This window comes from Toxotes jaculatrix, chromosome 12 (assembly GCF_017976425.1).
Source record: "Toxotes jaculatrix isolate fToxJac2 chromosome 12, fToxJac2.pri, whole genome shotgun sequence".
NCBI classification, from domain to species: domain Eukaryota; kingdom Metazoa; phylum Chordata; class Actinopteri; family Toxotidae; genus Toxotes; species Toxotes jaculatrix.
The window spans coordinates 3,546,279-3,558,456 of NC_054405.1; the positions used below are offsets into that span (position 1 = coordinate 3,546,279).

A 12,178-nucleotide genomic window follows, 5' to 3' on the forward strand; every position below is an offset into this window, starting at 1 on the left:
TTGATTGTGCTGTATAGAAATATAACCGCTGTACCATGAAATAAAAGTGACCAATAGGAGCAGTAAAGCTCAGATCATTTCTAATAATCCATATAAACGGCACCAACTCCCTTTAGAGTCGCAGAGACGGCGCCTGCAAAATGAATATGAGACATTATTGTTTTCTGTACAGTCGGTGCGGGTCCACTCTGCTCCCACCGCTACCCCAGCTGTGCGCGCCTGACGTAGTCACAGGGACAGTGCTCCTAACGCAGAGCACCGACAGAGAAAACCACTGACAACCGATGCAAATCGCAAACTTGCCACCTCTCTCTTTCCTTTTGAACATGACTCTCGTGTTTTTTTAGTTGATCGCCTGGTATTTAGGCTCATTTATGCAGTTGATTAACAGTTTTGATACATATGTTTATATCTGTGCTTGGTTATGACTTAAAAAAAAAAAAAAACTTGGTAAAGGAATAGGGACAGCATCAGCCTCCGGAGCGACAGTGAGAATGATTATCATTATGTTTTTCCCTTTCCTTTATTAAACAGTAGAGAGTGGATGTGTTACAGTGCAGGCAGATAGGGTCGAGTGTCTCTCCTCCCCGGCGCACCGCGGCTACCTGGCGAGAAGATCTGGATTAAGACTAATGAACTGGGGGGTAAAATAATCTCCACGGGAGCGAAAACCGACTCATTGTCTCGCTGTGGGATTTGTTTGGTGCACCTCTGAAGGCTTGAAGACGATGTCTGTCCGGGGATACTTTGTCGCTTTCTACAAATGCACAGTTCTTCTCTCTCTGAGGATTTTGCTTCTTGTGCCTGCAGGGTTGCCAGTCCGCAGCCAAGGGGATTCTCAATCCGACAACAAAGTGATGGACAATATCACCGTCCGACAAGGAGAGACGGTCTTTCTCAGGTGAGTCAACATATTTCTTTCTCTGTTTCTCTCCCTCTCTCTCTCTCTCTTTTTTTTGTTTTTTAATATTTTCTTCCTCCCGCTGCTGGTGCTTTTTGGATTCTATTCCCAAAGTTGAGCGATGCCCCGCAGGTTTAAGAAACTGAGGTATTTAGTGTGGAGAGAACCAGAAACATGAGTGAAGTGTTTTTCTGTTTTATCATGTTCCCGCCGTTGGAAAAAAAAAAAAAAAGGACGGGGGGGGGGTGTGAGGATTTTAGAGGATTAGTCTCTGGAAAACACTCAATTCAGAAGCGATACTCTGCTAATCTTTAACAGCTGTTAACGAGAGACTTAGCGCTTTTAATTGTTGTGTGGTGATGCAGAACTAAAGGTGCAGGGACAAGGTGGGTTTCTGGAAGGAGAACATGGGGACAGTCATCAGAGTCTGTGCTGAGGACTGAGGGAGGGTGGTGCAGGTGGAAGAAGAGAAGAAAATAAATAAATAAAAACACATACAGTAAATAGTGCAGTGGTAGAAATGGATTGACTTGCAATTCCTCAAAATGGGAGATTGTCTGCGGTGACCTTTCCCCTCCTCTGCGCCCTCAGAGGCTTACTGGGCATAGAGGGATTTATGTTGCCTTCAAGGGCCGTCGGGAATGTCCAGTGTAACAGGGGACAATAATCACAATGGCTAAAGGGATGGATTTGCTTTGATACCAGAGTTGGCAACATGCAATGCGTGGGAGGTGGAAGGGGCATGGGAGCAGGGTCAACAGTTGGTGTTGTTGTGTATTCTCTTCCTATGGATGCACCTGTACAGGGACGAGTTGAAGAAGAAGTGGCAGGGAGCCCTGTTTGAGGCTGTCTAGACACCATGATTGACATTTTGTTCACACCGCTCTTGTTGACAGTATTTTTTTTTTTTAGGTTTTTCAGTTGATGGACTTGAGGTCACTAAAAAAAAAAAAAGATCTGGTCAGCTGTAAAAATGCCCGTATGATGAATAGTCTGAGGTTGTTATGCTCAGCAGCCACTAGCCTTCAAAGACATGTGGTTACAAAATTATAAAAAATAAATAATAATAATAATAAAAATCCTATATTCTAACGATTTTCTTAAAGAAAAATAATGCCTCAAGTTCTTCAGTTGACTTCATCCCCACTGGGACAAAATAAATATATTTTAATCTAATAGTAAAAACCTGCAAAGGAAGCAATGAGCTGAAGCAGTAGTAGTTCAGCCTTCACTGCTGAGCCCCTTCAGCACCACAGACAGTATACTACCATGTCTGTAATTACAGGCTGCAAGTACTAACAATGATGAGACCGAGTCAGTGAAAATCCTGTGTTTCTCCTGTATGTTACACTGTAAAAGCTCATTAATATATTGCTGTACCTAAGCCTGGACGACAGTTAGTACTGTAAATTAAAAAAAAATCACATTTCAGTTTTGCTCTTATCGCTCTTGAAATTGGCACACGATGCCATTATTCCTCCACAGTTCAGCCCTGCACACGTCAATGGCGCTGGCAAGTCTGGACTTGCTGTGACGTACATCAGTCCTGCAGGCTGAGCAGTAATAGCTGTTTCAGTCTTAAATTGATTTACACATTCTGCTGCTGCGCTGTACTTTTATGTTGTTGCTGAGTGCCCTGCTCGTACTGTCACATGGGTTGATAAAGGCATTTGAATCTAAACCACGTGCTTTTTTTGAGGCTGGATGCTTAACTCACGCCACTGTCCAGCTGTCTATAATGGCTGCTCCTGAATGAATTCAATTTCTAAAGCTTATGATTTGCCCATGAGGTCAAGCTCCTTTATTTTCAAAGATGGACAGGATCTAGACCAGGGGTGTCAAACTGTTCCACAAAGGGCCGGTGTGGCTGCAGGTTTTTGTTCCAACCAATGAAGAGCACACAGTTTGACCAATCAACTGTCTGAAGACTGAGATCAGTTGATTAAATGAGTCAAGTCTGGTGTGCTGCTGCTTGGTTGGAACAAAAACCTGCAGCCACACCGGCCCTTTGTGGAACAGGTTTGACACCTCTGATCTAGACAATGGATGACGACTGCAGCTGCTGAACAAGCAGGCGATTGTAATGCCTGAGCTGTGTCCTTATTTTAGGCCTGCGCCTAATTTTGATGTCAATAATAGAACAAATCATTTGTGCATAGCTTTTGGCTGCAGGGTGCATCACTGATAGGCTGAGAATTTCAAAGTTTCATAAAAAAAAAAGACATTATGGTCAAAGATTTGTTTTCCTTTTTTTTCCTGTATTGTTCCACGTACCCCTGAGACAGGTTGAAGCCAGTTTTTTAAGTGGGACAGGGGACTATTCAGTCGATGTGATCAGGCTGCCTGCCAGCCCGACAGCACTGGCTTCTCTTCCAGCTCCCACCCAGACAGCTTCTAATAAGCTTTACTTCAACACTGACTGCTAACTCCTTCTCACTCTGTAAATATGCAGTCAGCTGACATCCTGAGTGACACAATGACCTGCTGTATTTATATAGTGCTTTAAAACACAACACTGCATTTACTGAAGTTTTCTGGAAGGTGGAGGGATTTAAAAAAAACTGCAAAGAAATGAGACAACGTGGAAATTAAAGAATGTCGCAGATGTGCACGTCCCATATAACAATAAACAGGTGCTGCACCAGCGGAACAACATGAAAATTCAACAGCACATTTGAGGCGCATAAGAAATAAGGTACTGTTAGAAGCCCAAAGTAGCAGCAGTAGCATAAATGAAGCAGGTAGGCCACCCTCCATCAGCCACCTGAGCCAGTTTGTATTACCTTTATAGTTCCTAGGAAATTTGGATGTATTGCTTTCCTTTGGCACAAATGATGTTAGAGTCGTCGGACTCGCCACCCCCGCGGTGCTCTGCGCTAACACACACACACACCGTTGCCCGTTTTGACAACTGCCAGAACTGAGGGTGATGTCACATTTTAAATTAAAGGAAGTTAGAGCTGCCATTTCCCTTTGTATGGTGTTGTTTTCGGCACTGTGGCCTGATTTGTGGAGATTAGGTATAAATAACACTAATTATCAGTTTATCTCAACTGTGATCTGAGCTCTCACTTCCCAGTTGAGCTGCTGCTGGAACCTCCTGGGGAGGGAGAAGAGCAAAACTACAGAAAAAGGCACGCACTCTACATAAAAACCAATACTTCTACTATGTATAAGTCTTCTACGAAGTATTTTAAGTATTTTAAATATTGCAAAGAAAAAAAGACTGCAACTCTATCACCTGTTGTTGATTAGTTAGGAGCAGATCTTGTCTGCAGAAGATGATTTTTAGCATTCACTGATGCACTTTGATTGCACCCAGGACCAGATGAGGGACGTGTTTCTGTCTGATTGACTGAGCTGAGCTTGCTCCACAAAGACCTCATCACCACTGCAAAAGCAAACTAGAAACTATTTTCAATTAGTGTCTCCAAATCGGTCTACTGTAAATGTGCTTTGTGAAATGTAGTACAACAAGTTACACCGCCTTACGATGTGGAAAACATTTAGCTTCAGTAAACTGCAAATAGATAAAATAGCCTTTAATTACTGAATAATAAAAACAGGTACACATAGCACTTTTTTTATTTAAGGTAATATATACAGTATATCCCATAAAAATGATATACCATGGCTTGGTTTATATAGCCCTGTGGAATAAAACCATTCAAAGCATAACAATAAAGGGAAATGTGAAAAGGCATATGGATGAGGCTTAAACTGCTGTCTGTGTTGTCACTTTGTTGAATGGCTACATTTTTCTTCCTTCTCCTTTCTTGGCTCTCTGTCGATTGGCCGCTCTCGGCTCAAGGGATTTTCTGTTTTTCCTTATGTGCAATAAGCTGTCCTCTCCATGAAATGCAAGTATGGCAGTTAAATGCACAGATACTGAGAGCGTGAAGAAAGTTTTCCTTACAAGCAAGACAGCTCAGTATTTACAGTCCTAGCATGACACTAAATTCTGAGCAGCGGAAGGTTGAGCTTACTGAATGTTGGCGTGTAGGTAGCACTGTGCTTTGCATAAAACAGACTATAACTGGACTAAATAAGAAGCACATTAATTTCCCAAGGCTCTGCCCACTCAAATGGACTTAAAAAGAGACAAGCTGCCTCCTGAGACTGTGATTAATGAATGTCACCACAGTGGCCGAGGTGGGCCGACAACCTCCTGAGACGCTTATCTACCTGCGCAGACCATTCTGGGCTCAGAATCATACCGTGTTAACATTTATTCCTTTCTCTCCGAGCTACCTGACGAACACAACTGTGACTCAGGTTAAAATATTTCAGGGATGAGTCTCTGTTCCAAACAGGGGGGCTTTTAATTGCTTTGATATTTAGTTTGCATTTAGAAATGCTGTACTCAACACATGTATGAATTTGTTTTCGTACGTGGAGCTTGCAGCTTGTTTAGTGTACTGATGTAATGAATGGGCAAAGCTTTGCTGTCATCCTTGAAGATTTTTCTATCCAGTCCATGTTAGGAGTTAAAGCAGCTCTGTTGTTAAGAGGACATTCATTTTATCCCTCATATGCCATGGGCCAAGATTGGAAAGCTGATAATTTGATTTCACAGAGGGAAGCTAACGATTCCCTCTGTAATTCCATTTTCTTTCACCTTGCATCGTCTAGCTGGGCTGCCATCCATCAGTCCCGCATTTTCACTTATTGTCTTCAGTGTTATTGTCCCAGAAAAGAGTTTTCACCGTCAAAATAAAATGGCAGCAGAATAGGATTGCTATACAATTTCATCCGTTAACAAGATTTTATAGAGTCCTTTCTGATAGAGTTGTAATACAGCTGAAAGCATTTTTCTCATTTAATTAAGCTCTAGGAGATGGATTTTTTTCCTTTTTCTCTTAGTGTTTATCACTTAGCCTAAGTGGCAAAGAGAGACTGAAGTCAGTCTGTGTAGTCAGTGAAATGTGCATGCTGTAAACATGCACAGTCCATAAATCATAGATTCCTTCTGTCTGTTATTTCAGTCGTTCAGTATGAGGGGATAATAGCAGAGTGCAGTATGGCTCCTCTGCTTGTTTGTGTGTAGCATGTGGATTTTGTGATGACTTAGGCACGGTGCAGTTTTGAAATCTTCCTGAGATATTTGGATTACGTTCAATAGGACTACTTCTCCTTGCTTATGTTATCAGCAAAATGGCACAAATCTATTTTGACGCTCAGAATGTACAGGTACAGGTGGGTGACAGGTAAGCTTTATTTACTCTGGTTTCATTGAGATCTCTTTTACAACAGAGAACAAGTTGTATCTGTTCACAAACAGAATTAAAACGTCAGTGAAGAGAACACTGCTTCAACAGATTTTTTTTGGCCCCTTGGGGGCAGCAGAAACAAATTGTCAATGCAACATTTACTCCCTTTAAGTTGATATGGCAAACCTGTAATCAAACAGTTGCTTATTTACATCCATCAGTTACAGAGCAACTTTATCACTGGAGTTGTGTTTGTTTGTGTCTTCCCTCTCTTTTAGCTCTGTTTTTGGTCTCTACCAGCTCCTGTGAGGGAAATATCTGGGCCTTTAGCTACTAAATGCTCCACTGTTCATCAGCTAGTTACTTTGGTTCTCATTAGATAATGTACAATAGGTTTTAGAGCTCTTTTTTTGCCTTAAACACCTGCTGCTGCTGATAAATGACACTGAGTGGTAAGAGCGAACCAAAACAGTAAAGTTGTGGGGTGAACAGCTAAACAATGAGCTGACACTCAATTTATAGCCCTGTTATTTCAAGGAGACCTGCAGATTCAGGTGATAAATCTCTGTAGATTAATCAGCATGAGTAACTCATTTCACATTCCATTAGATTTCCACTGAGGGTTTACAGTAGATCAAAGTAGGAACATTAAAGCCTTGTGCTTTTGTGAAATTCATACATTTAGTCTTTTAAGAGTTTAGAGTTTAGATTAAGCTTTAAATGAATGAAAGAGGTATGAAGCAGACTGGAACCCGAGTAGGGCCTGGTATGTGGTGTTTTTGGAAGGTAGAGGGAGTGGTGGAGTTAATGGCATAAAATATGGCATTGTCAGCATAAATGTGGACGTTGTAATGCTCAGTTGGAAAATAAATAAGACTTATGTTTAGCATAAATAGCAGAGGGCCTGATATTGATTCTTGTGGGATACCTTTATCAAACATCTGTGGACTTGATTTGAAAACATTACACTAATATTGATTTTCACGCTGCCTTTATATGAAGTCATATGTAGTAAATGATAAGAAGATAAAAGTATTAACTCTAGTGGATGATTAGTTGGCAAGTAGGCCATGTATAGCCATTTATATTGGACATTTATATAACTCTTTCCTGTCAAACCCAATGAAATGACATTTTTATCTCATCTTGCTTCTTAATTTGATCAATTTCTGGTTGAAACAAGATTTTGATGATAACAGTATTCATTTGAAACCTATGGGTTATTGGTCAGTGAGAGAAATGAGTTTTGTGTGACGAGGGTTAATGCAAACCTGTGACCTGAAGCTGGTTTATAATGCAGCCATTAAAGATACAGTTTCCTAACTTAAGCAAGCTGAAGAAATTTGAAGTAAGTTGAAAAGGTCATTATCATTTCTGTGTCAACTGACGTACCGTATTTGACTTGAGGCAGCCAAAGATTAAAGACAGCAGTAAACTGTAGCTGGAAACTGTAGATGAAAGCCAGGTTTCCTCAACAAATTTAAATGGAGAAGACTGAGAAGTAGGTGTCTCGAGTTGGATTTCATGACATTAACCAGTGCAGACGCTCTGGGAAACGGCTTGGCCTACATTTAATCCAGTGGATTATAGTGAGGACTTGCTGAACTGTAGAACAACTGTGGTTCATCGTCAGTAATTTCTGGAAGGTATCTTTTTTTTTTTTCTCAGTCTCCCCTCTCACACTTGTCTTCTTTTGAAGTGATTTAATTCCGCCTTGAATGCTGTCCAGGAAATTACAAAGCCACTGTAATGAAGTGTGGCTGATTGGACAAGTGCCCTTGTGTGAACATTCATTTTCCGGCTATCCAAGAATTTTGAAATGAGTACTGGGCAGGTTGGATAGAGCAGATTGATTTTTATAGCCTTAACCTCCAGCAATTCCAAACTTTCAATTCTGTAGAGTTGATCATCTTATGAAAGGGCTGTTGGGCTGATGTTTCAGTCGATTCAAACAGCTTAAGCTGGCAGTTCTACTGCAAATAAACTGTTCTGCGTAAAAAAGTGCTGTCATCTTCAAGCTATTCCAAACATTCTGAGACAAATCATGTCCCTACATACCGTACACGAGCTCTGTTGCCAGCCTGAAGGGACCCCAATGAGCCCCCAAAAGGTTTTTATGTCATGACACTTTTATTTCATGTTACATTTCAAACCTATACTTAATGCTTAATGTCGCTTACTATTTCGTTATATTATTTTACATGACAGCGGTGTCACCGGTGTGTACCTCATCTCCATTCAGCCAATCACATTTGCCCCGCAGACTCACAGCAGGCTTACTAAAAATTTTAGCTATCTCCTGTCAGGTACAGCAACAACAGGTCAATTAACCAGCTAGAAGCTTAAGCTGTATATAAACTCACTGCAGAGACAACAACAGAGTAACTACTGTCTCTTTTTTATCATACTTAATGAGGCTGTACATGCTACCTACTGAGCCAGCTACTAGTGCTATGCAGTGTATGCTGCAGCACCTAGCTGGTTAATTTACCAGCCTTTATTAAATAATGATGTTTTGGGTGAGAATGCAACTATGATATAAAAACTATATCTATAATCTGCATATTGGGATGGAACTAATCCCAGCCGACTTTTGGCGAGAGGTGGGGTACAACCTGGACAGGCCAGCAGTCTTTCACAGGGCTGACATATAGAAACAAACAACCATTTACCCTCACATTCACACCTATGGGCAAATTAGAGTCTCCAGCTAACCTAATCTACTTGTCTTTGCACTGTGGGAGGAAGCCGGAAGCTAACTCCACACAGGGAATTCGAACCCAGAACCTTCTTGCTGTGAGGTGACAGTGCTACAAACAACAACAAAATCCTGTTATTATAAAAATAAGACAGACAAGCTTAACGTTTCATAATAATGTAATAGTCTAAATGTAACAAATGTGTGGCCATTTGTTTTATGTTATGTTTTCATATCAGCATTCATTTCAAAATATATTTACTTATTTCATGTTGAACACTTTGGGGCTCTGTGTGCTTGTGCCACCGATATGGTTTAAACCACTGCTCACTTTGGTGTGTGATTGCAGTAAACAGTGTGAGAGTCTGAGTGACCCATGGGCAGCACGAGTGGAGCTTTGCTGCAGCGTCTCTTCGACTTAAGCAGGGCTCCAGTACTGCCTGGTTATTAGAAGGGGAGATGGGTGGGAGAGAGGTGGAGTGCTCAGGATTATGTGCTTAAAAGATTCTCAGCTCCACCTCCCCTTTAGCGCCAAGATATCAATACTGCAGGGCATCATGCTCACGCGCACACACACAGGCACACACGCGCACTGTTTACCAACACAAGGATTAGTTATGGATATACCTCACAATTGCTTTGGCAGACCAGACACAGGCTCGGTGCGATAGACAGAGCTCCCACACAGGTCATGAAAACTGCGAAGGTATGAAGCATAATTGGAAAAAGAATCCATCTTTTTTTTAAAGCGATGACAAACAAACAGTTCTTTTGTGTAAAGGTAGAACAGAGTTTGAGCAACAATCTGAAAACAGACTGGAACATGGTCCACATTAATTACTCCAGACACATGCGGATAAGTAATCCTATCAGCTTTAAACATGTGGGACAGTTAGGTCTTAAAGTATGGAATTCAACAAAGGAACTGAATTAACAGTTAATAGTACAGGTATTTGAAAGCAACACCTTTGGCTTTAGGGAGCTGTAACAGCTGTTTCCTCTATTTTGTGGATATTCTGTGGCTTTATTGAGTAATCAGGAAAATGAGTCTCAGATAAATTAATGATGAAAAAATAATTAGTAGTTAGTAAATAGTTGCAGGTTATGTTTTTATATACATGTGCAGTTTATATACTGGACACGGGTGATTGATAGGTTTTTGAGTGAAGTAAGACACATTGGCCTCTGTGCAGTCACCTGCTACCTTTGACACCAAGGAGGTCCTTGGTTATGACATCGTTGCTTCTGTGGACCACTGTCTGCTTCCTGGAGGTCCAAGATGAATGCACCGTGACTGCTGGACTAAGTGTGTCTGGTATTTAATGCCTGGTCATGTTCTTGATCTTGTTTACATATTCACACTCTATTATTTTAAATCTATATTTTATTTTGGCAAAGTTTTGTTTCAGAACAAACTGACACAGCTGAAAAGTTTGGAGGATTTTGAAAAAAAAAACCGCCAAAAACATTGAAATTCCTCAGTCAGTACTGAAACTTCAGCATTATGTTGTCACCAGTTCTTTTCACAATATTACTTGCTTATTCTTACTGATACCTAATGCTTGTTGATATACTTTAGTCTGGACCCAAGCGGACATACTAACACTGTCATCCCTAGTGCATGGTTCAAGGTTACATATGCCAGAGTATGATGCACACTGAAAAATAGAAAAAAAGCTCTCTCTTTCTCTCTATCTCTTTTTGATATCTTTTTATAGCGCTCTCCCTCTCCCCCTCTCCCCTACTTGTGTTTGTGAGGGTTTCCATAAAAGGTGTGATTGGATGATAAACTCCATCAGTAGTAAACATACACTGTAGCTGCAGCATCTTCCTGCCATGAATGATTAGTGAGAACAAACGAGTGGTTGAATGAAAGCACCTGATCGATGTGAATACTTTACCTCTGCTTTCACTCAAGAGCCAGCCGGCATTCAGGAGGAAAACAAAACAGCTTTATTTATTTTATTTTTTTTTTCAGCTGTAATTGTGCCCAACAAACTTCTCCTCTGGCTAAAATAAGTTTTCACTGACTTTACACTTCAAAGTGGAGAGACAGGGAGAGTGGAGTTAGAACAGGCAGGGCTCCGGGCTGAAGCTCCAGCATACCCTTCATGGCTGATCAGAAACTATCTGCCTGCCTGAGTGTGTGTGTTTGTCTGCTTGTGTGTGTGTGTGCTGGTAGTTATATATCCATATCTACATAGAAATATATATATATATCCTTGAAAGGTTACACAAGTGAGGAAATTCAGCTGAGTTGCAGCATTTTGCTTGTCTACAACCGCTTAGTTTAGGTTTGGGATTAAGATTTGGTTGAGTGAAGGTAAATAAGGTTATGCTTAGAATTAGGGAAAGGATGAACAGACAGAGCTCAAACATTCTGGCATCAGGACTGGTGTTTAAAGGTACAGGAATTAAGAATCAGCTAGAATATATATAGTGTGAGTGTCCTTTCTGTGAGCACTTCCTGTCTCAGTTTACCACAGTTGTCAGGGGGGTTAGTGGATTGGATGTGATGACGTCACTGCACTGAGGGTTTTGGGTGATTGGAAGAGTGGATAGGAGTGCCTGTGTTGGGGAGGGGCCAAGGTCAACATCAGGTACTGGGTGTAATATACCATAAAACAGTTAGATTTATTTGACAGGCAATTTAACTATGGCTGCATAAACATGTTATACACTCAGTGTAGTAAATCACGCTCATCAAGTGTGGGAGGAAGGGAAAACTAGGTTATAGGGTTTTAACCTCAGTCTGTTTTTGCTCACTAGTTTGGTTTGCTGGTGGTGGGATCACAAGATCGGGACATCAGAAAGTCTGTCTTTCCTATGAACTTCATTGGTAGAGAGAAGTATGTATACAGCATGTATATTGGTGTGAGTTGCTTAGTGCTCAGTGAAAAATAAACTCAAATATCAGCTGTCCATCATTTCTTTCTTAAACCGATTTTTCCTAAATGCCAAAACTTGTTCCACATGCACACATACCAGTTATGTACAATGCCCCTTGGGGCCTAATTATATTTAGGGCAGTTGATAAGTCAGCAATTTGTTTCCAAGCTGCGAGTCAGTCTGCAACAAGAATGCATTCTGTTCCTCCTGGGCATCACTGCTCCATTAGCCAAATAGAGATGCACTGCACTGGAGTCTTCCTGAGGATAAAGTGAAATCAGGTGGTATTCAAAGCAGATTATCTTCCCTTGAGCAGCGGTTCACCTCACTTACCTAAAGCACTCAGAAGTCTGATTCTATAGTGGGAACCCGAGATCCACTGTACTGGAGATTAGGGAATTCTTCACCGTTAATGCACCAGGGAGCTTTAAAGAGGAGGTGAGGCAGGGATGTTCCTGCTCACGACTACTTTTGTTCATA

The 12,178-nt window shown here is 41.1% G+C and overlaps 1 protein-coding gene across 1 annotated transcript in view; it reads left to right on the forward strand.

The window, feature by feature from the left end:
• Positions 1-728: 728 nt before the first annotated feature.
• The window catches only part of ntm (neurotrimin), a 93,833-nt gene continuing 82,383 nt past the window's right edge, over positions 729-12,178 (forward strand). Inside the window, exon 1 of the mRNA XM_041051619.1 lies at positions 729-901. Within this exon, the coding sequence (XP_040907553.1) occupies positions 729-901 (173 nt within the window). The remainder of the gene's footprint in view (positions 902-12,178) is intronic.